At 45.1% G+C, this 26,077-nt stretch overlaps 2 protein-coding genes across 2 annotated transcripts in view; one reads left to right on the top strand and one right to left on the bottom strand.

Annotated features, from left to right (window-relative positions):
- The window catches only part of mtor (mechanistic target of rapamycin kinase), a 62,172-nt gene that overhangs the window by 7,385 nt on the left and 28,710 nt on the right, over positions 1-26,077 (top strand). The window contains exons 16-28 of the mRNA XM_023956308.1: positions 231-323; positions 401-535; positions 1,559-1,688; positions 6,628-6,878; positions 6,954-7,040; positions 10,351-10,518; positions 11,622-11,734; positions 12,627-12,789; positions 13,235-13,327; positions 14,470-14,616; positions 15,029-15,171; positions 16,798-16,960; positions 17,839-17,984. Coding sequence (XP_023812076.1) covers positions 231-323; positions 401-535; positions 1,559-1,688; positions 6,628-6,878; positions 6,954-7,040; positions 10,351-10,518; positions 11,622-11,734; positions 12,627-12,789; positions 13,235-13,327; positions 14,470-14,616; positions 15,029-15,171; positions 16,798-16,960; positions 17,839-17,984 — 1,832 coding nt within the window. The remainder of the gene's footprint in view (positions 1-230; positions 324-400; positions 536-1,558; positions 1,689-6,627; positions 6,879-6,953; positions 7,041-10,350; positions 10,519-11,621; positions 11,735-12,626; positions 12,790-13,234; positions 13,328-14,469; positions 14,617-15,028; positions 15,172-16,797; positions 16,961-17,838; positions 17,985-26,077) is intronic.
- angptl7 (angiopoietin like 7) lies at positions 21,623-24,319 on the bottom strand. The gene is made up of 5 exons (XM_004070229.4): positions 23,835-24,319; positions 23,007-23,107; positions 22,723-22,917; positions 22,382-22,577; positions 21,623-22,296 (listed from the first exon to the last, which is right to left on the bottom strand). The coding sequence occupies exons 1-5, from the start codon at positions 24,193-24,195 to the stop codon at positions 22,127-22,129; spliced, it is 1,023 nt and encodes a 340-aa protein (XP_004070277.1). The 5' UTR covers positions 24,196-24,319; the 3' UTR covers positions 21,623-22,126.

Raw genomic sequence — 26,077 nt, 5'->3', positions numbered from 1 at the left:
CGGGACATATAATCCTGGAATATCTTGAAAAATTAAGGATTTGAACCAAAAGGACCAAAAGTCACAGCTGGAAAGATCAGAACATTTGAAGAGTTGAATGGTTAAAATAGCTACAAAATTGTAGGAGTTGAGCGGCAAAAAGTGGTTTCCATTATTTCAAACCCTATAGCGTTTTGGAAGAACTGCCAGGTGTGGACACCTCAGACATTGAACGGCGCCTGTCCCTGCAGGTGAGCGGGCTGGAGATGAGGAAGTGGATGGACGAGCTTTTCCCCATCATCATGGACATGCTGCAGGACTCCTCATCGCTGGCCAAACGGCAGGTATGTGAGGGAAACGGCTTGATTAGCTGCTGCAGCCGTCTTTCTGGATCTGCTCACCCACCCTGCCTTTCCTGCAGGTGGCGCTGTGGACATTGGGCCAGCAGGTTGCCAGCACGGGCTACGTGGTGGAGCCGTACCGCAAATATCCGTCTCTCCTGGAGGTGCTGCTGAATTTCCTCAAGACTGAACAAAACCAAGGGATCAGAAGAGAGGTATGCATGGGGAGGGGGCCGTGACACCCCCCCCTTTTCTGTAAACCAAACTAAAGACTTCAAAAAACAAATTATACAACAAAAAAAATACCCCCCCCACACACACACCACAGCATAAGCCTTAAAATGACCCAGAAATAAAACTCGTCATAGAAATAGAACTGAAATGGATAAATGTGGATAAATTATATTTTGGGGATCCACCCCCCCCACTGACCGACCCAGGATGCTCCAGGAGTCGGGAGGCGTTACAGGGAAACCTCCAGGAGGAGAAGCCACTAAAGCGGATTTTCTTTGGAATATGCATGATGGCGGCCTCTCTCTGAGGTCAAAGGTCAATGAAACTTTGTGGTGGTGGGTGCAGACATACCCTGGTGGCGTGTGTACGAAATGTCATGAAGATTGCTGAAAAAAAGTTTTCTTTTTCCACGTTGTGGGCAAAATCCCCACATTTCACGGTGTGTCATACGGTAAACGGCGGGCACTTGTCTAGCGCCTTCCTACCTTCCTCCAAGGCCCAAAGCACTTTCCAGTCACGGACGCTTTGGCCCACGGCTCCGCTGCCCAACACCGCCGCCAGCCTTCCACCAGAGGCAATGGGGGTGGGAGTCGAACCTGCGCTCTTCTGATCAGAGGACTACCCAGCGCTGCACCACGGTGGCCAAGCTGTAGGTCCTGTGGCCATCCCATAATAATCTTCAAACTTGTCCACACTGCTGCAGAACAGAGTAATCCACTTGTTGATGACTTCATGGTGTCAAACATGGTTAGTTCCAGTTTGATTCTGGACCGGTTCCTGCAGGAGCGTCTTCTCGTCTCCAGACGGAAACGTTGGTTTCTAACCAGGAAAATCCTCAGGAGCAGATCAAACAAACGGAGATGGGAAATGGTTTACATTGAATTCATTCATCTTGGATGATTTTCAAACTCTTCGGGGTTTGACTTTTGTTCCCTGTTGTGCCGCGGACTCTAATAATAGTAATAAAATGATGAGCGTGTGACGCCGCTGTTTCCCTCCAACAGGCCATCCGTGTCCTGGGTCTCCTCGGAGCTCTGGATCCTTACAAGCACAAGGTGAACATCGGCATGATCGACCAATCCCGAGACGCTTCGGCCGTCAGTCTGTCCGAGTCCAAGTCCAGCCAGGACTCAGGTAGGCCCCCCCGAGCGCTGCTGCTAATCACAGGACGGCTTTTCACTGAGATCCTCCATGTAGATCAGATCAAGCTTTTATTTGCATTCCTGCAATTTACAACAGTATCAAGTTTTTACTGCAACATCTGGAAACTTCTGGAAATGATCTGGAGACGTATTTAAACCTGGCTGGGACGTGTGACCCGGCAGCGCCGCTGAGAGTCTGTGTTTGCCTTGGACGGCTTCAGTTTGTCACAGTGGCTTTGACATCCCAGAAAAACCCATCAAGCCTTGAGGCGCTTTGACGAAGGCTGAATTCAGAGGGAGCGGGTGGCCTGCAGGTTTCTCCAGTCTGACACATCAGAAGTCTGTGGGCTGAAGTGAGTCGTGGATCCTTCATTAGATGAGCCCCCACCTTCAAATAACGGTCTGATTTGATGATGGACTCGTATGGAGGGATATTTGTGCCACCACGTTGCACAAAAAACCTCCTGTGGTGCAAATGAAAAATTGGAAATTTTTCTTTGCTTATAAAATTTGGATTTTTGCTTTCAAAACCTTTTTTATTTCCAAATTCTTTTTTTTTTTTTTTTTTGCTTTCAAATTATTATTTTGCTTACAAAAGTTTTTATTTTTATTGTTTACTTGTTTTTTTTACTTTCAAAAACTTCTTTTCAAAATTTTTTTATTTTTTTTTGCTTTCCAATTTTTTTTTACGGCTGTTTGATGGCAGCTGTCACGCTAAACTGAAACTTATGAGAGCAAAATCAAAGAGGGCAAAAGTGAGATGAGACACAATGCCTGCTAAAACATTTGTGTTGCAAATGCAAAAATATTTGTTAAAATAAAAAAATCTTTGGAGAGCAACAAAGATATTGTGGGGAAAAATTGAAAGCAAAGTGAATAGACTCTTCCTATTGAATTTAAAACCAGATGTGTTCACACCAGTGTTGTGGCTTTGCAGTTCAACCCGGGATGCAAATGTCCGTAGAAAGCAGCAGCTGTTCAATTATAGTTTAAGCCTCTTTACAATGAACAAATGACCTGATCTCCATCCAGGAGGCTGAAGGTTTCATGCATCTGCTTTAGCTAAAAAAATGGAAATAAGCTGAAATATTTCAACCAAAACTTGTATGAAATAATTGTTTTCATATGATCCTCCAGGTAAAAATACAGTTTTACTCCTTTTGAGATAACTTGTTGTACTACAGCGTACAAACATCGGCGTGATGGTGCTGTTTATAGAGTTTATTTCCCACTTATACCATGGTCCGGGTGAATACTTGATTCTGATTGGCTGCTGGGTGTGCATTAAAACCTGATACCCGCACGGTGAAAAAAGAAGTTCCGGTCACCTAGCTCAGTGGTCCCCAATCACCGGGCCCCTTGGCACCGGGCCGCGGACCGGTACTGGGCGGGGTGCGGAAGTTTTGGCACCGGGACGCACAGAAAGAAAAAATAATTTCCATTTTATTGTTTTTTTTCGAAAAAAACGTTTTATTTTGAAAAGTGACCGGATTCTCTCTGTTACATCTGTAACACGTAACGCACGTCAAAGTCGCTACACCAAACATCACGTGATACACACCTTGCGTAGCACCTCAAACCCCCCCCCCCCCCCCCCCCCCCCCCCCCACCGGTCCGCGGTAAACGTGCCTTGCGTTGTACCGATCCGCGGTGACAAAAAGGTTGGGGACCACTGGCCTAGCTTAAATGTTTTCTGTCACTGCGCCCGCTTCTTTAAAACAACCTTTTGCTTCATCATTTGGACAACACCGTAAACAAAGACATGAACCGACAGAAAAGTCTGCAGAACTCCTGAGGTTTCAGGTCCTACAACAATAAAAGGTTCCCAAAGAAGAAACGTCTTAAGCATGTCAGATATTCCAGTGGAACTCTCATTCTGATTGGGGAAAACCACAGCTGAACAAAAGCTGAGCAGGCTGCACTATGGGGGCAGTGGTTGGCGCCCTCGCCTCACAGCGAGGTTTGAATCCCAGCTGGGACCTTTCTGTGTGGAGTTGGCATGTTCTCCCCGTGCATGCGTGGGCTTCCTCCACAGTCCAAAGACATGCTTCAAAGGTTAATTGGGTATTCTGAAGGGTGCTGAGGTGTGTGTCCCTGCAACGGACTGGTGACCCATCCAGGGTGTACCCTGCCTTTGCCCACCTGTAACCCTGCTCTGGCAGCTCTGTGACCCCCAAAGGTATAAAGCAGTATAATCCATGAACCCCCATGGATGATGGGGGTTTGTCCTGCATTAACTTTAGTGTTCTTGTTACTAGGTTACTAATAAAACCCACAGAACCATCCTGTCCTGCCAACGGAACCTCATACAGTTTCCGGATCTTTGACTGAAGGAGCATTTGCTTTTTACACAACACTTGTTGGTTGATTGTTTTCAAGCATTATAGTCAAAGTGAGTAAAAGTTTTCACAGATTTATCAAGCTTAATACAGAAATAGATACAGACATTTCTTAATTATGGTGATCATTAACTTAAGTCAAGTAGAGTTTGAGTTATTGCTTAAAAGGAGCAGGAAGGAGTGAGTTTATATAACACCCCCCCCCCCCCCCCCCCCCACACTGAGTTCTTCATTTGAGAGTTTTACAGTTTTTGTGATCCGGTTCTGATCCGATAGATTCTTTTCAAGTTACTAAATCCAGTGGTTATTGATGATTGATTCTCTTCAGAAAACATTCATTCATGATTTCAGTAAACAGTAACCGTTATGTAATAATCATTGATTATTAGAACACATGATCACATTAAACCAGTAATTATTGCTACACATTGCAGATCAATAAAGAAAATCAATAGTTATTGATTGTAATTCAGACATTTCAGTAATCATTATTACACATTAAAGTGTAATACTTATTGGTTGTAATTAAAAGAGCTTTGATTATTTCACCACCATCAAGTTCACACGTGGATTTGGAATCATTCAATCACCTGTTGATCCTTAACTCCCCTTATCTTTATATCGTTAAATCAGAGTTTCTTTCTACATTTTCTTGAATATCTGAACATTGTTTGAGCTCATTACTGAACCCGTTCCAGAGTTTAGTGTCACACACCGACACACAGAAACTCTTCTTTGTGGTTCTTATCAGTTTGATCCTGAAGTTCCTACATCCCCTCAGTTTGTTCCTCCTTCATTTTCTAACAACTGTTTCTGGATATTCAATGGTAACGATTTCCCAATGACTCTGTATAGAAGCTGTTGGTGTAAAAACCAACAAGGTCATCCAGCTTTAAATGTCTGGATTATTAAAATAAATAGTTTGTATGATCAAGACATCTGGCTTTATGTACAATTCTGACGGCTGGTTTTTGAATTTTATTGAATTTTATCTCATTAAACTTTGATTTTCTATTTTCTGTGATTATTGTGCAATTTAAGAGGGTTTGACAGGAAAGTCATCATGGTGCTTAAGTCCCTCCATCCTGAACATCCTAAATTTAATACAGCAAAGATAAAAACTGTACATCTGTCTTGGGTCATGCGTGTGATGGATATGAAGACTGCAGGCTTTTGCTTGTCTCTTCCAAGTACGCCACTTAAACTGTGACCTTGGAGAAAATGTGAATGGTTTTACCATTTAGTTCTGAGAGTAAACAGACTGTGACCAGAACGGAGGGCTTGCATATCTGTTGGCAGATCTGTGAGGGTCGCTTTCTGGAGCACAGACAGTGTTTGAGTCACGTGACACGCCGCTGAAGAGATCAGCTCCTCACTTTGCTTCAGCTGATGTCTGCTGCAACAGACTGCAGCAGCGCGGTCCGCTCTGAAAGGGTTCTCTTGTTACAGCAGGAACCAGGCAGAGCTTTCTACGACACTGCATACTCCCTGCAGCTCTGCATGCTTTATGAAGCTCTGCATGCTTTCTACAGCTCCGCATACTTCTTGCAGCTCCACATACTTCTTGCAGCTCCACATACTTCCTGCAGCTCTGGATACTTCCTGCAGCTCTGCATGCTTCCTGCAGCTTGAAAGCTTCCTGCAGCTCTGGATACTTCCTGCAGCTCTGCATGCTTCCTGCAGCTTGAAAGCTTCCTGCAGCTCTGCGTGCTTCCTGCAGCTCTGCGTGCTTCCTGCAGCTCTGCGTGCTTCCTGCAGCTCTGCGTGCTTACTGCAGCTCTGTGTACTTCCTGCAGCTCTGCATGCTTTATGAAGCTCTGCATGCTTTCTACAGCTCTGCATACTTCCTGAAGCTCTGCATGCTTCCTGCAGCTCCGCATACTTCCTGCAGCTCTGCATGCTTTATGAAGCTCTGCATGCTTTCTACAGCTCTGCATACTTCCTGCAGCTCTGTGTACTTCCTGCAGCTCCACATACTTCCTGCAGCTCTGCATGCTTTATGAAGCTCTGCATTCTTCCTGAAGCTCTGCATGCTTCCTGAAGCTCTGCATGCTTCCTGCAGCTCTGCGTACTTCCTGCAGCCCCGCATGCTTTCTGCAGCTCCGCATGCTTTCTGCATGCTCACTTAACCACACAGATGCTTCTTTATGTGCTGCTTATCAATGATGTTCATTTTCCTTGGAGGGCATATTTTAGTGTTATTATTATTATTATTATTTTAAGGAAAGAAATTGAATGAATTCATACTTTTAATTTAAAATTGATTTTAAAAATTATACTAGTATTACATTAATTAAAATAAGTAAAATAGAAAAAAGTACTTAATCAACTTTTGTGAAGAATTCTGCTGTTCATGAAGTATAGTTGTAATAAAACATCAGAGGTTCAATTTCCACACAGAAGTTAGTTATAATAGAGTCCAAAAATGATCAGAATATTTTAGATCATTCTGATTAGAAACTTCAATGTTTTTGTGGTTTTCCCAGTAAACAGCAGTGAAATGCTACGCGTTCCTTGCAGAGTGTGTTCATGACTTTTCTCACAGCTGTTGTGTTGGTTTCTGTTCTAACACATCCAACCTTCTCCCACCAGCGGACTACAGCACCAGTGAGATGTTGGTGAACATGGGCAACCTGCCCCTGGATGAGTTCTACCCTGCGGTGGCCATCGTGACGTTGATGCGCATCCTGAGAGATCCCTCCCTCTCCAACCATCACACCATGGTGGTCCAGGCGGTCACCTTCATTTTCAAGTCTCTGGGGCTCAAGTGCGTTCAGTTCCTGCCGCAGGTCATGCCCACGTTCCTCAACGTCATCCGCGTCTGCGATGCCAGCATTCGTGAGGTATGCTCGCCTCCAGAGGCCGACTGCCATGGGAATCTCGCCCGCTAAGCCGGCTGCGCTCTTCCTCTCCTGCAGTTCCTCTTCCAGCAGATGGGAATGGTCGTGTGTTTTGTGAAGATTCACATCCGCCCGTACATGGACGACATCTTCACCCTTATCAGAGTGAGTCACTACTCTCCCTCCCTCCAATCTCTAAGCAAACACCATCCAGCCTGATGTTTTCCTGTGAGTCGGACACACAGCATGACGGAGTCTGGTGTTGAACTCACAGACATGTTAGAGCTGCAGTGTGTCTGACGGGACGAAAGCTGATGTTACTTACAGTTGTCTTTGACTCTTTGAGAATTATTTCAGAAGTCCTGAGCTTTGGTTGGAGCTCCATCTTTTTCCCGCTCAGCCCGTTGGACTCATCGGTTTAGAGAGGAATAGTGGGTTAGTCCTCATGGTATGACGTGACAGAACTGTGAAAGAAATGATGCGGGACTTGTACAACATCCTCCCAAAGATGCACTTTATTAGGCCGGCTCAGAAAAATCCAAAATGTATCGTCACCTAGAAATGGTAAGGAGCGCCTCAAAAAAGACGGTTTGCTCGCAGTCAACCTCAAACTGTATGTGTGCGTTTCTGTTGTCGCTGTTCTGTCAACCTGAGTGATGCGTGCATCACAAAACAACTGCAATAAATTGTTACCTTAAATGTACGTTAAACATCCTAATCCAGTCTTTGGTGTTTGGTGAATCATATGGACCCCTGCACGTCGTTTACCAATCGAATGAAGCCCTTGAATGTCAGACGCCCGCCTCACATGTAGACGTTGTCTATTTGAAGCACATATCGCACAGCACAAGCTTTCCTCACATCGTGCAGCCCTAATCCAGCCATCCTGGATTGTTTTTTTTGGCAAGACTATCTTTAATCTTGCTCCCCCTTTGAGCAAACATTTAACCGTCACCACAGACTCAAAAACTCCCCAACATTTGCGTGCACCTAGTACGCGGGGAAAATGAATTTTGGGCGTAGTGAACCTCAAGAAGAGGCCGCTTATCTTGAATTTTCTCCCCAAAAAAATCGTTTTATTTATTAGTACCAGCCACAAATTTAAACTGGGGCCTTCTGTCTAACACCTCCTAACTCCTGGAGCATCATGGGAAATTACTTTTGGGGAAAAATGTTGGCTATAAAGTTTGTCGATTTTGCACAGCAAGCTTGCAAAAGTGGCGTTCCCCAATCACTCACACATTTTTTTAACCAGAATTTTGTGAAAATGTAATACATGAATTGTTGGCTCAAACTGAACGAAACAATATAACACACAATATAACCATATTAGGAATGTCGGCATGGTCAACAAAAACTTTGTGCCAAGGAAATCCAAAGTTTAATTTTGCCAATTCTTCTACAAATTCCATAGAGTTGTTTGGCTCCACCAGACGTTCAAAAATAAAATGGTTGCCATGGAGATCAAAACCAATAGAAGAGCCACCATTTTTAAAAGATTCTGTCGAATGCAGCTCTGACCAGTTGTTTTTTGTTTTGCTATTTGTTCATGTATCCCAAGTTGCAGCTTCATTGCAGAATTGATCACAAATATTGCACATGGCAGGTTTCCCTGCCGCCGAAGTTTCTGTGCAGCGAGGTAGAAATGTCCTGTAGCCATTTCAGTTTTTGGTGGCGCCCTGACAGACGTTAGCAGTGGCAGCGGTTCCTCCTGACGGAAAGTAATTTACAGAACTATACTGCTGTGCTTCCAGTCCCAAAGACTTCATAAATGGGGCTGAAACAAAGGATCTATTCATTTTCTGCTGCAGTTCACAGCTGCGGCGTCCAGATGAGGGGACTGGTATAGCTTTTCAAGATGTACTTCCACTCTGAAGTCTGCTGCCACAGGCGGCAAACGCAGGAAGTTGGGGGCTGCTGGAGACTTCTGGTCGTCCACGAAACCCCTTTGCCAGATCGCGCAGCAGAAGCTCATCGGCTGAGCGACAGACTTTTATGCCTCCACCTTCACAGGAAGTGATGTCGTTTCAGCTGCACATTAGTTTTAGCCTTACATTTTTAAAGAGCAGAGGGCCAAACTGTGAGTTACTTATGGTCATTCCTGCACTTCAGTGCAGAAATTCCTCTGTCACAGCCTTACATTTCAGCTCTCAGGCCACGTTTTTGCCGGATGTGGTTTTGGGGGCGATGGACCTTAACCGCTTGATTGGTCTTATTGTGGTTCAACAAACACAAATGAAGCTTTGGGCTCCTCGATGGTTCCCATAAAAAAGACGCTGCTTCACCTTTCAGGATGATCACCCAAGACAAAAGAAACTGACCCAAGACTCAAACTTCCTCCTGGCCGAAACCCCCCCCCCCCCCCCCCCCTTGGAAAAAACTCCACACTGTTCGTCTGTTAAGGAGCACTGACTGTATGTGAGAACCGGACTGAGAGGCCCCTCCCCCTTGGCGTTCCAAACAGGATGTGGCTTCAAGAAGCCAAAATGGTCAGAAGAACCGTTCTGGATCTAACTTTTCTGAACATCTTGATAATCCTCATTTTTTTTCATAAATATTTTTTCTGTAGTTTAAGTTATCGAACGTTTGACAGATTTTGTGTAGCCCACCTTCAAGTGGTAGGGGTGTGGCCTTCCAACAAGCTCACTCCTGATTGGCCAGAAGTGGTGGCCATAGAATTGATGACTCATAGCGACTCAGACCAATCACTACTTGCTGACGACGTCTGGCTCCAACATCTAATCTATCCCACAATTATGCAGACTAATTGACTTTTCTTCTTGTATCTCTATTTCTTTGACGTCACCCTGATGGACAAATATCTGTTATGAAGACCTCTCCAAGGCTTTATTCTTTATTTTTTTACCCTCCAATCAATCTATAAATTAACATCTTAAATGGATTTGATAGTTCTATAGTCTTTTTCCTTTATTTTTATCTCTGAAAATAGCTTCAAATCAACAAATCACTGAAGTTCTATGTAAATGTTAAAGTATTAAGACACACAGAAAGACTTCAAAGTACGAAATTCTCTTTACGTTGATTTTATTGAAGCGTTTATTTTGAGGCATTGCTGTGCGTCAATGTGATCGAACCAAGAAAAGAAGCAGCAGGTTCCCAGGGTTCAAGATCCTCAACAGCAAGACAAAAATAAACTGAAAGGATCCAATCCTGCCTTTAAGTTTGCACAGAAGCGTCTCAGCATCTTGTGAGGATCTCCTGCAGTTGTGTGGATCCAGGCTGGAAGGGTGTGGGTTGTGTTTGTGTCGGGTTGTGTTGCCGTTGGCGTTGGGTTGTGTTTTGTCTTTGTGAGGTTTGTTACCAAATGCTGGTCTGGTCCGTCTCCCGCTGTAAACGGGACAGGGGAATGAAGAAAGATCACAGGCTGTTGGCATTTAATGTTAAACTAATGTTTGTGTGATTCAACACTGAAGAACACAGCAAATGACACCAGAACTGGGCTTCTGTGCTGCAGGAGTACTGGACTCCCAACAACCCCATGCAGAACACCATCATCCTCCTGATCGAGCAGATTGTGGTGGCGCTCGGTGGAGAGTTCAAGCTCTACCTGCCTCAGCTCATCCCACACATGCTGCGCGTTTTCATGCACGACAACAGCACCGGCCGCAGCGTAACCATCAAGGTGGGTGTTTCCGCGTGCTGGAGCTCTGTGCTGCTGCTGTTGAGCTGTGTTTTCTAACGGTCCTGTGAGGTTTTCTCCAACTGTGGTATCTGTCCGTGTATAGATCTATGCACTGAGCCTTAGTAGGTCGGTTCTCCTTCTTCCTGTCACCGAGACTAACATGCCTGCTGAGCAGCTCCCTGTTGGAACTGACCCCAGCAGGGACCTGCAGCATGCACAGCAGTCCTGTGGGGGCCCTTCCTCCCGCCTGCATGTGACCCGTAACAGTCCTAAGATGCATCCATGAGGTTCAACCTCCAAAACGTCAATACAGGTCTTTGCAGATTCCGTCCAGAACAGTTTCAAATGGTCCTCCTTCACTCCATGCTCCTGCAGAACCACAGATCAGTTTACCGCCAACTTACTGAGGCTCTGACCAGAGCCAGTCACCCCCCCCCCCCCCCCACCAACCCCCAGCTTTAGTGCATCAGTAAAAACTCCATGGACCTGCAGCACTGCAGCTTTACTGGAGTTTGTGGGAATCCGTTTGGTTCTGTCTGGTCTGCAGAGTCTGTAATTGCAGTTCATGGATTCACGGGGGCGGCAGAGGGGGTGTCAGGTTCTGGTCCAAAGGAAAAGGAAAACAAACTTTTCCATTTTTTTCAAATCTTTTTCAGCTCCCACCCCCACCCCCCCCATCCTACAGCATATCCATAAATACTCGTACGCCTTCACTTCAGCTTCCTGCCGTCTCGCCATGTGCCCTTTAGACATAGGCTGCTGGGGGGGGCAGAGATGCTGGGAGGGGGGTTGTCTGCAGCATACGTCATCCTTTTAAGACCCCAGAGTGTCTGCATTCTTCACACAAGGATTTTTACTGTAGAACCAAAAAGGCCTATACTGTTCTGGAAAGTTTTCCCATGATCCTTTGCTCCTCTCATATCACTTTTACCAGATGAACCAGAGTTTATTTCAAACCATATATTGAACTTTTTACAGGATTTGGATGACTTTAGAGTCATTAACTCTTCCTTTGACTCCTCGTGGGGGGGGGGCGGGTGAGGGGTGTGTGTGTGTGTGGGGGGGGGGGGGGTTTGGAGTCTTCATCCATGTTGTTCTTGCAGCTGCTAAATGCCATCCAGCTGTTTGGTGCTAACCTGGACGACTACCTTCACCTGCTGCTGCCCCCCATTGTCAAACTATTTGATGCCCCCGACGTTCCCCTGCAGGCCCGCAAGTGAGTTCTGACTTTCATCCCATATGGAGTGACATCTCACGTTGTAGTGGCAAATGAAAATATTAAATATTTGCTTTCAAATAAAATGTTTCCGTTTGCAACACAAATGTTTTCTCATGCGTTGTGACTCATCTCGCTGTTTTCCTATCTTTGATTTTGCTCTCATAAGTTTGTTTAGCTGACAAAGCTGCCATCAAACGGAAAAGAAAAATTGAAAGCAAAGAAAAATAATTTGACAGCAAATATTTAATATTTTTATTTGCAACCTGAAGAGTTTTGTGTGCAACGCGGCGGCATAAATACAGCTCCATAGGAATGCCGTGTTCCCTCGCTGTATCGCGGTCCACCTTTCACCGTCTCGCTCTTTCACAGACTTTTATTCTGGAAAATGTTGGATCCTTTTATTATTGTTTTTTAATTTTGCATTGCGTTCTGTGTCCTGATTGGCTGTAGACTTTGTCAATCAATCCGTGTCATTGGCTAAATCTTCGATCATGATCAGATCTATGTTTCTGGACGGTTTTTTCCATGAAGGTTTGAACTTTGAGAGTCTTTAACCAAAAGAGAAAAGTGTGGAAAATGTTGAGGTCTGCCTGAGAAGAGTGTAGAAAGTGTGCAGCGTTGAGTTAAACATCTATGCTGCTTCACAGATTCATCGGTCGCGGGTCATTTTTAGGACGTATGCCTGCTAAAACGAGGGAACGCTGTAAATGAAAGTAAACTGTGACGTGAGAAGAACCAGGTGTGGATGATACGGAGCTAAAAGCAGGCGTTTCCTGGTGGTTCCTGTTCTTTCATGTAGAGAGCGGCGCTAAAGCGCCTCAGATAGCTCTGTTTGTGAGCACGTTTTCATGTGAACCGGATCGGTTTCCTGTTTTCTTGTGTGGTTCAGGGTTGCCTTGGAGACCCTCGACAGGCTGACGGAGTCCCTGGACTTCACAGACTACGCTTCTCGCATCATTCACCCCATCGTTAGGGCGCTTGACAGCACTCCTGAGTTACGGTCCACCTCCATGGACACCCTGTCCTCACTGGTTTTCCAGTTGGGAAAGAAGGTAGGCACATTGGTCCCTGGAGTGTGCTGTTATTCTGTAGGCCGGCCTCTACTCTGTTGGCCAGACATGAACCAGGTTTCCGTAACCCTCCTCAGTCTCTGCTACTTCCTGCCAGACTAATGATGTCACAGACTGTTTGCCAGCAGGGGGTGTTGTTTATGAGAGTGGATGAGGACACATGTACCCTGGGCTCTCAAGACCCTTCTCCTCTTCACTCTTTTTATTGTCCTGAGGTCTAACCTCAGAACCACCAGGCCTCCTTCCAGTCATGACTGGCAGCAAAGCCACAGGAAAGGCTTTTGATCCGTCACTCATGGAGGTTGCATGTTAGTGCCGCATGGCCCTCTATTTACTTTATGGAGAAAGGAAAAAACTGTAGCTGGGCCCACCGCATCAAGCATGTGTAGTCTTTGTTTACATGGCCTCTCTTTCTGCTTATTTTCAGTACCAGATATTTATCCCCATGGTGAACAAAGTGATGCTGAAGCACAGGATCAATCACCAGCGCTACGACATTCTCATATGCCGCATTGTGAAAGTAAGTTCTTCTGCTTTCTGGAAATGTACTCAGAGTTATTGGGACTGAATTTGGGGGATTTGTCTCCGGTTCCCGGAGGTCCAAATATCAGGACGTAAACTTCTCCTCGGGATTTGACCATGAATGTCTTAATCTAAAGAAGAGATCTTCCCTGTCAGCTTCTCCTGGAGGTATTGATGTCTGGGAAGTTCAGCAGAGATCCTGACTGCCCATCTTTAATGAAAATGTTGTTTTTAACACGTTCTTGTGGTTATGGAGGATAAAAGACTAAATTGCATTTAGTCTTTTTGCATAAATTGCATAAATTTTTTTCTTTATTCAAATCGTCGTGAATCTGGAGCAGATAAAAACATGCAGTGTGAAAAAGATCGTATGTGTGACTTAGAAAATGCAATGGGCGGAGCCACAAGCTCCCAGCTCCGCCCCTTTCTGACCATCCACTGTCAGACAAAGGGATCCATAAGCGTCTGTGTTTTCCTGGCTGAGGTGGAATCTGGATCAAACTGGACAGCTGTCCAGTGGTAATGTTAGGTGGGGGGGTGGGGGTGGGGGGGCTGTAGGCTAGCTGGAGAGAGTGTAAACACAAAACTCTCAACAGACGGCGGGGTTACCCCGTGCCAACAGTCCCGTCACAAACTCAGAGATGAATTTCTGATGAACTCCTGCTGCTCTGCAGAAACTATGTCCTAGAAGGCGACGCAGGTTTTTGGTTAAAAGCGGCATCATCATCATCAGCACAATGAAAAAACTACTGGGGACGCTTTGCAAAATAAATCAGATGATCGGAGTGGGACTTTAAAAAACGTCTTGAACTCCTTTTTATTGCTAGACTTTTGGCAGCAGGCGCCTCCGCTCGGCTGGAGTGTTTTAGTCTGTTTTTAACCGTTCTTATTTTACTCTGTTATATACTTTTACATTGAACTACTTTCCTATTTAATCCTTTTATCCTTTAATTGCCTTTTGTTCTTAGTTTTTGCCTCGGCCGCCGTCACGTTAGGGCGCCGTAGACGAAGCGATAGATGGATTTTTGTTGATTTGACGACCTCAGCCGGAAACGCTGGTCTGCTCTGGCTGTGATGTGTGATGACTCTACCATGTGTGCTGATGCTTGTGCGGCGTTTGCGCTCCTGTGGTCACCGTAGGGCTACACTCTGGCAGAGGAGGAGGAGGACCCTCTAATCTTCTCCCATCGCCAGCTCCGCGGCAACAAAGGTGACGCTCTGGTCAGCGGGCCGGTGGAGCCGGGCCCCATGAAGAAGCTGCACGTCAGCACCACGGCACTTCAGAAGGTCAGACGCAGGAACTGGCGTTCTCTCATTATTTACGCTTTGGTGGTGAAAGATGGCAGACACTCGGTTTGTTTGCTGGCAGAGCTGCAGGTGTAGCCGCCGTTTCCAGTAAACGGGTCTGAAGCCACATTTAAATCCCAGCTTTGCTTACGAATCAAGTGATCGATGCAGATTGGAGTAAAGCTTTTTCACATAAGCAGAATGGCAGAAGGAGAGCAGATGGGACACAGAGTTAAAGCATCGGAATCTGAGGTCTGAACCAACAGTCCTCATCGTATTTCCACAGATTGGATGAGTTGTGTTGAAACGAAACGCCTGAGCAAAGACCATCTGTGATGTCGGTGTCTGGAGAACGTGTTGCTCCCACAGTTCCCACAGCCGTCTGTAAAAGATCTCGTCTTCCCCCGCGCAGGCCTGGGGTGCCGCGAGGAAGGTGTCCAAAGACGACTGGCTGGAGTGGCTGAGGCGCCTGAGCGTGGTTCTGCTCAAAGAGTCGTCTTCTCCAGCCCTGCGGTCGTGCTGGTCACTGGCGCAGACCTACATCCCACTTGCCAGGTATGGAAGGGCCGTCTGATGTTTGAACTTTGACCTGCAGTTAAACTGCATCTTAAAAATAAACAATCGTCTTTTATTAGTGCACCAAGCAGAAGTGATTTACACGTGTAAACAGGTTTCAAATGAGTTCATAGCGTGGTGAGTTCTGCACTCTGATTGGCTGCTGGGTGTGTATTAAGGTTTAATGGCAGACAAAGTGTACATTTTCAGAAATTGACGCACGACATGGAAGCCTGAACCAGTTGCTTCCGCGAAGCAAAAGAGATAAATATTAAACCACTTTTTAGTCCTTTATGCTTATTTTTGTTGGTTTGTATCGCTTTTTTCACAAAAAGTGGAGATGGTCAGGTGTGCCGTGGGAAATTGCCTTCATTAATCATTCACTGATCTAAAAACATTTCCCATCTCCAGGATATCAGCTCTGTGTTCATCCAAACAAGCCCTGATAAAACACTGAGTAGTTAGGAATATGAAAGATCATAAAATACTTTTTTCTTTGTATTTATTTGATTCTATTAAAGATATTTTGATCAGAATGACGGTACCGTGATTTAGCTGCAGCTTCAGGTGTTTTCTGAAAAGTCCCGCCCCTTTAACTGTCTCCACCAATCATTCATGGAGGCTTAATCACACGTCATCAGTCTGACCAATCAGAATTGTTAAAATCTTCACTTCCTTGTTCCGATTCTGCTCGTAAAGTCTCTCAGTTCCAACAAAAATACCAGCTAAAGCTCGTCTTTAGAGGTGTAGCTTTCCACAGAATCCGGTGTCAGACCGTGGAACAAGAGAAGTCTGGTCTGGTCTGTCTGCCACTACATCTCCCATGATGCATTGGGTTAAAGTGACAGCGTCTCAGCGCACAAGTCTTGCTTTGACGTCTTGGAAACGCAACAAACACGAATCAAACTGTTATTTAAATTATATAACTTAACATTTGTTACATCTTTTAGAAAAAACAGCTGCAACGTCCAGTTTTTTCTGCCCCAATTATCACAAAAATGGATGTGATATTGTGGAGGGACTGTAGATCAATACAGACTGAGTTTCTCCTCTTTTTTTTTTAATTTTGGGATGCTGGTGTTCTGCAGGATTTTTGTCAGGGATAAAGTGTGCCGTGGCTCAAAAAAGGTTGAAAAAACACTGAAATAAAGCATCAGATCAGAGAGAAAGTTCTCCTCTGACTGCTTGTTTTTGTCCAGATGATGAAGAAAAAGTTTGTTTTAAAGAAGCCGGCACAGTGATACAGAACATTTAAGCTACGTGACCGGAACTACTTTTTTAGGTGTGTGGTTATCACTGTGCGTTATCACTTTGTAATGCACACCCAGCAGCCAATCAGAATCAAGGATTCACCAAAGTCTGCTTTTAGTGAAAAAAGTGATCCAAACAAAAACAAAAAATAAGAGTAAAGGACTAAAAACTGGTTGTATATTTATTTCTTTTGTAAGTGACCGTGGTATAAGCAGGTTAAAGGCCTTCGAAATGTGCATTATCAGAAATTAACGTACAAAGTTAGCCGTCGGCCATTAACCCTTTGCTTAAATCATGAACGTTAGGAAGCAGAATTCCTCAGAGCAGAGCTGTGGCAACCAACCCTGGTTTCTCCTGGTTTTCTGGGCTCCACAGAGACCTGTTCAACGCGGCGTTTCTGTCGTGTTGGTCCGAGCTGAGCGAGGACCAGCAGGACGAGCTCATCCGCAGCATCGAGCTGGCTCTCACCTCGCAAGACATCGCCGAGGTCACACAAACGCTGCTGAACCTGGCGGAGTTCATGGAGCACAGTGACAAGGTGAGAACCCACGGAGAGAGCTGAGGCTCAGAGCTGCCTAGCAACAGCCAGCAAATCTGAAGGATTTAGAAGAGAGGCAGAAACCTGCTCATCTACTACAGGGAACCTCTGACTCCTGTGCCTGATAGTAAAGGTTTTAACACAAAGTCCACCAAGAGGGTTCTAAATACTTACTTCCCTCAGTGAACTGAGAATAAATGTTTCTAAATCCTTAAAGTGGATTTTTGATTTCCTTTGGGATTCTCTGTGTCACTGTTCAAATGAACCAACCTTCAGGATGACAGACTGCCAGCAGGCAAATCTGCAAAACCAACAAAGGATCACACTCTTATTTCCTCCACAGTATTTTCTACATCAACACAACTACGGACCACAAACACAAAGGTGTGCGTGAACACTGCACTCATGCCTTTTCCAGGGGAGCTGAGGGCTTTTCCAGATGTGAGGAGCTCATAACCGACAGCTCATTCGCTGAACTTCCAGCACCGCAGCTCAGATCGAGTTACCGCCTTCCACTTTGCTAGAGCACGAGCGGCGCGTCGCACGCCGTCCTGAGTGCAAACCAAAGCCATCGGAACAACAGCAGGACTCCTCGTGCTGCAGTTCTTCATGCATCTTAACTTTTCAAAGGACAGGAGAGAAGATCGTAAAGCAAGAAGCTTTAAGCACTTTGTTGCCGCAAACATTTCCAGATGGAAACTTCCTTGTTTGACCACACAAGTCGAAGCCATCGGCAGCTCCAGCATCTCTGTTATTTAGCCTTTTAACAACGTTGAAGCCGTCATATCCATTTTATTGTAATTTGAAGACAACTTGAATCAGAATTTGCAGTTCAACCTGATAAAACGGCTCATTCTTCTGTCATCTTGCTCTTTCAGGGCCCTCTGCCTCTGAGAGACGATAACGGCATTGTGCTGCTCGGGGAGAGAGCCGCCAAATGTCGCGCCTATGCCAAGGCCCTTCATTACAAAGAGCTGGAGTTCCAGAAAGGCCCTTCTCCTCTCATCCTGGAGTCTCTGATCAGGTAGAAGCTCCTCTGATCCCAAAAACCTAATGAGAAGAAGAATAAGTAGAAATGCTGTAGTGGTTCCTGAAGCAGCTGGACAGTCCTCAAGGATCCAGGTTCTGGTGTTTGCAGTGGTTCCTCTGACGGCTTTCCCTTCAGCACCAGAACTCATGCTCTATTGGATCGTAATTTCAGCTGCTTTATGAACACAAATGAAGTTTGAACGCCTGAAGCGGGAAATGTGCTCCTGGATGTTCCAGACGAGTTTGTTCAAAACGACACTGCAAAAAGACGCAGCCTAAAACCAGGAGAAGTTCACTCATTCAAGAAGGAAATCATTAGAAAGTGATGGACAGTTGATCGTATCAACGTATACGATATTAATGGAATTCAACACAAACATTTAAAGTAATAAGCACACAAAAACCGACTTCAAAGTGAATGTTAAGTTGCCTATTAATATGTATTTTTTTTTGCTAGTTCTGAACAAATAGTTTGTATATCTTGAGTTTTATTAACTTAATTATTTATGTTATAGTGACAAAAAACGAGTGTAAGAAGTGGAAATGACTAATTTTAGAATAAAATGTGAACAAACATGCATCATAATAAATGCTCAGTCATAAAATATGCTTAGTCATATTTTCTATACCATAATGCTTAGTCATACAATCTGAAAATGTCATTTCTTAGAACATAAATCTACATTTTTGTTTCCAAAATAATGACCATGAATGCCAGTCTAAACTTTAAACGAGATTGAACTGAAAATTACATTGAAATCTGAGATTTTTTGAGTCTTAAATCCCATTTTTATGATGTCAAGAGTCTGGATTAAAATAATTTTGACCCTTTTTAATAACCGTTTCCTTACTTCTAGCTCCTAATGGGACTAAAAAATTCTCCTCTGTGCTGATTTAAGAAAATCTTGGAAAGCTGTAGAGCAAAGAGAAGTTGGACCAACTACAAACCTGCTCAAACATCTTAAATGTCTAAAACCTGCAGGTATCAGATGGTCTGCAGTGTAGTTTTGCTTCTGCTTCAGGTAGAAACACAGAAGCTCTTTGCTGAAGAACAACCGTAAACTCCAAATAAAGCCTGAGGAATGTGACAGTGCACTTCCTCCTGCCCTACCGCCCTGTGATACATCCGGTCATCTTTTCCTTCCCATTTTCTTTTTCTCTCGTGGACGTTTGGCATGGCACAGAGAAATGTGTTTTCCAGCCATCTAATTGGAGCCGTGCCTTCTTTTCATCTGCGAGCGTCTGGCCTTGTGTTTTCGGTGCGGCCTGTTTTCAATTTCTCGGGGGCCTTGATGATGATGATGAACGATGGGAGCCAACGCTCTGCCGTTATCCCCATCTGGTTCTCACCTCTGCCGGGCTTCCCATAAAAGATTCAGGCCTCCGTACGGAAAGCGGTGCAAAGGCTGAAGCATCAGAAGACGCTCCGCTCTGCTCTGCTCTGCTCTGTGTGGAGGCCTGCTTTGGATTAAATGTGTTGGCAAAATGACTTTATTTTTCATTATTTCTAACTCCTAAACTTTTCCTAATGGAATCCGTGTTTTCTAAAATGTTCCTGAAGAATATATTTACGTCTAAAGATGTTGGTGTTTACCTAAACTTTAGGGGATCTGTTGCTTTCAGTATGTGGTTAGTCATTTCATGGGTTGATATTACGTAGTGAGGTCAGCTGACCTAACTTGGTGTTCCCTGGAAAACGGTGTCAGGTTTTGTGACGTGCAGTGGGCAAAGTCTCGCCACCATATCCTGGTTGGTTGTTGTTGTGGTCGTTCTACAGTAAAGGTCAAAATTCTGTGTCTGGGGGGGCTTGACCTTTCTGAACGCACCAAAACATTGATGGATCTGACTGCTCTGGTTGTGAAGACACGAGGCTGACGGCAGCCAGACTTCCTTCGTTCAAAGCTTTTGATTGGCAGATTTGGTGTAGCCTGGTTTCAAGGGGTTCCAACAAGTGGACTCCTGATTGGCCAGAGTGGTTTCCATAGAAAGTGACTCAGACCAATCGCTGCTTACTGACGATGTCCGGCTCCAACATGGCAGCATCCATACGGCGAGAAAATGGCAACTGTCTTGACTTTGTTGGGTTGGAGCTGGTTTCTATGGATGACGCCACACGTGTTCAGTCCAGCTCTCCCATACCCCCTGTGCTATTCAAGGTACGTTTGTGTTTGGAGTTGGGTCATCTAGACCCACTAGACAGAGCTCTGAACCTTTTTTCTTCAATGATTTGTGATCTTCACTGGTGTCCATGGATTACATGAAATCTTTCCACCTTTATCCACCTTTGTCATGGTGGATAAAGCGGCTTTGACGATACCTGGGACTAGGGTTGGGCGATGTCCCTTAAATTGGCCGTTGACGATGTTTGCTGTCAACCATCGGGATGGACGATGACATCGTCGGGGGGGTATTTTTACATTTTTCGTTCTTATATAACTGCTATTCGTTTTTATTTGCCTTTTTCATTTTATTTCCCAACTAATGACTCATCCGCGATGATCCAGTATAAACTGAGGGAAGTGACTTTAACAAAAAAAGTAACAAACAAAATAGAAAAGAAGTAGTCCGCTCCCGCACTTCCGGGGGAGCGCGGACTTACAGCTTTGTGTTTGATGGGAAGGGGGGGGGGGGGGGTGTGTACATGAGCGGTATCTGTGGGAGATTTAAGATTGCGATCCGTCCCGCAGCTCTAGGGGTACAAGCAACCGAACTCACAACCGGGTCTAAAAGTGTGTGTCTGTGCACAGCTCGGACCGTCTGCACACACAGCGGTTTGAGCATCAAAGCAGAAATGTCGCTCAGTCCTTAGAAAACATTCAAACAATCACGCGGATTTGTGTTTCCAGTCGTGTCCCGACTAAATAAAGGCTGATGTTATTCTTACATGTTTACGTGCAGCCAGCAAGCAGCACCACCCAAAGCTAATGTTGTTAGCCCGTGTTAGCATACTGCTAATCCTGGCTTCGTTCAGAAAAAGCACTGACCACACGGATAAAATTCAAATGATGAGCGAACAGGTGTTTCATAATAACCGTAACATTAAAAGCACGTTTAGAAGATCATCTCGTATTTTACCGAGCTGACATGTCAATATATATAGCCGCTCGGCGCTGTTTAACAATGTTTTGTATTGAATTGTTACATTCAATAAAGTTTGAAAAAAAAAAAGCCGCTCGGCGGAGTTTATATCCTTCCGTTTTTTCAAACCCTACTGCGCATGTGCGAATGATTTATTCCGACGGAAAGTGTGACCTTAGTGAACGTTTTTATATTCTAAAAACATTTTTCTGGGCCCATGTACACGGTTGGATTCTAATCTGACCATTGATCCCATCAAGATATTTTGTACATGTAACCGCGGCTTATGGTGTCGACACGCAACGTGGCGGGGGCGTGGCATCACGATGGTGGTCTCTCCATCGGGATGTCAGTCACCCATCACGATGGACGATGATATCGTCCATCGGCACAATCCTACCTGGGACTGGACCCTGTGTGGCCCTCAGTCAGTTGACGTTGCTGCATGGGGGCCTGTTGTCTCCGTTTTAGGAGATGACCTGAGTCTTTACGTTTAAAGTTTTTGCCACAACACCTTGTTAATTTTTGCAGCAATGAATCCTGTTTGAAAAAGGATAGATGATGTAAAAAATAGCTTTATTTAACATATTAAGAGCTGTACACATTTTACAAATTACACATTTTCATCATAAATGTCATCTTCTCCCCTCATAAACAAACCTTGTACTTGTAAGTGATGTTAAATGCCTCAGTGTTTGGCCGTTTCAACTGAAGATTTTCTTTGAGTTTTTATCAGTTTTAATCATTTGTAGTTGAATGAAACCTGACGGACCTCATCAGCTCTGTTAAAGTCCATCCAGAAGAATCTAAATCCAGTAGTCTATGAAGGACATCTTTAATGAAAAAAATGATCTATTAAAGCTCTAAAAAATAAAAATTCTTTACTGATAAATACACAAAATGAACTACAATTTACAAACACTGCAAAAGCTCAGCACATTCATCAATGTTTAACCCGCCAGTCGTAATCAGCACCTTTGGTGCTAAAGACGAACCGTGGAGCAGGCATTAGTGAGATTCCTCTACATTTAGAAGTTGGATGTACCAGAACGCTCCGCTCTATGGATGGAAGCTCGCCGGCCGGATCTTCATCTCCACTTTCTTCAGGGAGTAGTTGGGGCCGTGCCAGGCGTACCAAGTGATCCCATCTGTTTTCTTTGTGTGCTCGCCATAGCGGTAAAACATACCGTTCAGGTTGGAGTCGGTGCAGCAGTTGTACCAGTAACCACCTGGAAAGAGGGAAGAGATTTACTGCCAACGTGGAACATGTGTAGTTGGTTTGAATATGTGGGCGGGGCTTTTGTGGGGCTTCACCTTTGCGCAGGGCTGCACAGTCGTCCACACATTTGTCGTTGTCCCTGTTGATGGTGCTGAAGTTGGTGGTGTTGTGGTAGCGTAGGGAGTCTCCAGCGTTTCCGCTGTAGTTGGCGATGAAGAGCTTGTAGCTGTTGAGCTCGTTGGCCATGTTGAAGAGGCTGTACTCGGCATAACGCGTCTGTCCCTCCCAGTCCTCCATGAACACATGTAAAGGTGTTTTATAGACGGTTCGGGTGAAGTAACGTGCATTAACGTTGTCCTTCTTAAAATAAATGTTCATGTTTTGTGGCTTTGAAACGGCTGGTGTTCCAGCTGAAGCCCGTAGCTCCAACACTCACCTCCATCTCAATCCTGAGCACCGTGGGCTGCCTCGTGAGCCGCACGATGTGGTCATTGCCCAGCCAGAAGTCTCCTCGAATGGATCCAAATCCACTTTTGTAATTCTTCCAGTCCCGGTTGAAGGACAGCAGTCCAATTTTGCGCCGCTGGATCAGGGTCCAGCCACCTCCATTTGTCTCCATGTCACAAAAGACCTGAAGGGACAGACGCCTTTTATCGAAGGGAAACAGGAAGCTCTACCAAACAAAGGAATCACGTTCGCTTGGTTACGAGGTTGACTTACGCTGAGCTCTGGTGTGCCCAGAAGCTCATCTTTCGGCAGCTTGTACACGCCAGAGATCTTATAGTTCCTGCTGGAGAGGGACGCACAGTCGTATATGGCATCTGGGGAAAATAAAAATGAATATTGGATTATGTTTTTTCAGAAACCCATATGCAGTTTTATGAGTAGTTTCTGTGGATGTCTGCTGTGAAAAGCTTCTTTCTGAATGTCTGATTCACTTTGCAGATGTAAACTTGACACAGAAGTTCTCGTGAAAGACGTCTTAGCAGAACCCAGCAAATATAAGTGTCTGCACGGTTCATTTCTTTACCCCGGTCACAGGGTGTGAATCCCATCAGCGGTTTTGTCAGGTCACGATGGGTCACTAAACTCCAGACGGGCTGTGGAAATCTGCCCCCTTCCTTAACCTTTGACCCTCTTCCTGTCCTTTCCATCTGCGATCTAGTGATGTTTGAAAAGGTCAATTGTTCTCTGGATCTTCACCCATAAATGCAGATTTCTTAAAGCCACGGGGTTGAGCTTTAAGTCGTTTAGCCGCCGCCGCAGCAGCCCGTGCTGATTGTTGGGGTCGAGCAGATGAAAAAGGACTTTGGTGGAGCGTTTAATGGCCGGACTCTGGCTCCAAATGAATGCTTCTCACAGCCTTCAGCAGACTGTAATCACCATCGTCTCCACGGCCGACTAGTCCACTGAACTAACCTGACTGGATAAAATGAACTAAAAACTCTTTTGAATGATCATTTAAGAAGCAAAAGTGATCCCTTGATCTTTCTAATGTTTCATATGCAAATAAGTTCTGAGCTGGTTTTTCCAGCTGCCAACACTCACCTGAAGAGGTCTGGGTGACGGACTGCAGATTCTGCAGCTGCATGATCTCCACGCGGTTGTTGATCTCAGAGTACCTGCTCTCCGCCTCTGTGACCCGAGCTTCTTGTTGCCGGTTCTGCTGGTCCAGGTCCATTATCTGCCTCACCACATTCCGCAGGTCTGTTTCCTGCTTGCGGCTCAGCTCTTCCAGGATGCTGGTGAGATTGGCCACCTGAACTTTCAGCGAGCGCACCTCATCGCAGCACTGACCTTTGGGAGGCTTGGGAGGTGTCAGCTTCTTCCTGGGACTCTGGGCCCATGTCTCTGCTAACAGGAGCAGAGCAACCCCCCAAACCACGAAGCTCACATTTCTTTTGGTCATTTTAGAGGATAGCTTTCAGTTGTTCTAACTATCCAAGTCTAGAAGAGACAGAAGTGTTGGCCAGCTGCTGTGAAGTTCTCCTTTTGACAAGCTCTGTCCTGGTTCCTCTGAGAAGTCCTCCTCCGTCTGAGGGTCTTAAGTATCCTGCATGTGGATCCTCCCCCCTTTTCACTGGTGCACCCTGTTCACGGCGCTGACCCTCTCCAAGCGTGTGGGCGGAGATCATTTTCCCCTCACTACGTCATCCTTAATCTGCCATGCACTCACTCAGGAAAGGTTTAGGCCACGCCTCCCTCTGCTTTGTCAGGTGTTTAACGTTTCCAGGCCGTCGTGACTCCATGAGGAGTCGGGAAAAGGAGCTGGAGTCAGGAGGCCGACCGTCTGAATGTTCATGTGGAGTTCTGCAGGGAGCTGGTTCTAAAGAACAGCTGCTGGTAGTTTCCTGGTCTCCTGCCGCACTGAAGCGATCACCTTAATGACAGATTTTGCTTTCGTCCTCGGGGCGAACCCATTTCTCCTCGTTTCTTGTTAGGAAAAGTGTAGAGTCCCCCCTAACTGCAGGTTGTGTATTTCAGTTATTGCTGCCCTCTCTGGCAGATGTTCAGGTGTTTTCCACATTGCTCTGTCAAAGAGGGGCGTTCACACACGGGAAACGCCCAAAAAGCAGAAATTATTCAGCCGACCTTTAGAAAGCTCAGTTGAACTGCTAATTTTACTGAATGTATGGTTTGATATATGTACGTAATGTTATGCACATGTGTGTTATTTTGATCTTTTAGGGTGACTTTAGCATCAACATGGCCCTTTTGGTAACTCTGGCATATTCACAGGCAGGTTTATTAATATGCGCTGTTCCTGTATCTAATAAATAAATAAATACAACCACTAATGTTAGGTAGGGGGTGTGGGGGGCTGTAAGCTAGCGGGAGAGAAGGTAAACAGATGGACGAAGGTCCCACCCACAACTCAAGGGGTGAATTTCTGATGAACTCCTGCCGCTCTGCAGAAACTATGTCCTAGAAAACGACACAGGTTTTAGGATTTTGGCTCAAAACAGCATCATCATCGTGAAAAAAACCACTGACAACACTTTGAAAACAGATCTGAAGACGATCGGAGTGGGACTTGAATGTAATTACTGTCAAATTCATTTCCATCAAAAGCTCAGCATTGTTGTGGGTGTTCCCTAGCAACTGATTGGATGTTAAAACAGGAACCAAAGGGAAATCTTTAAGCTCTTATCTGGTGTAAAATTACATAACCACAAGCCACCAGAATGGCCTTGTTTGTGGAAAGAGCTCCTTTTCTCCAAACGTTTGGCAGATGTTCTTCACTTGGTCCGATAAACAAATGAGGAAAAGCTTAAGTTCTGCATTCATATTCATCATCTCTGCATCTTGGGAGCCGCAGGCTTAGAAAACACTGTTAAAATGACTGTTTTTCAAGTTTCAAACAATTGCGTAACAGTCGTTCATGGCTTTGATTTGCTAGATTTGGCAGGAATTATTTGGATGCACAGGCCTTCTTTTGTCTCTGCTGGACACTTTCTAGAATTGCTCAGCACTTCACAATTTCTTTGTATTCTTAGCAGTATTTTCTGCAGCCATCTTTAAATGTTCCCATGTGTTTTTGGTTTCCTGTATTTGTTTGATTTGTAAGACACACATGGGAGTAACAAGCCATTTGTCTTTTTTATAAGATGCTGGGCTGCCTTCACGCTCATTCTGGAGCAGACGCTAATATGTTTTACTCTGATAAAATCATAGACTCCATCTGTTTATGACTTCACGCATTCGTCAGTGGAAAACGGTCTGACCAAACTCGGGTCTCTGAAGCCGTTCATTCAACACACCGGCGTCCAGCCTCCCCCTCTGTTGGTTCT

This window comes from Oryzias latipes, chromosome 7 (genome assembly GCF_002234675.1).
Source record: "Oryzias latipes chromosome 7, ASM223467v1".
Taxonomy (NCBI): domain Eukaryota; kingdom Metazoa; phylum Chordata; class Actinopteri; order Beloniformes; family Adrianichthyidae; genus Oryzias; species Oryzias latipes.
This window is presented reverse-complemented; position numbering and strand designations above follow the sequence as displayed.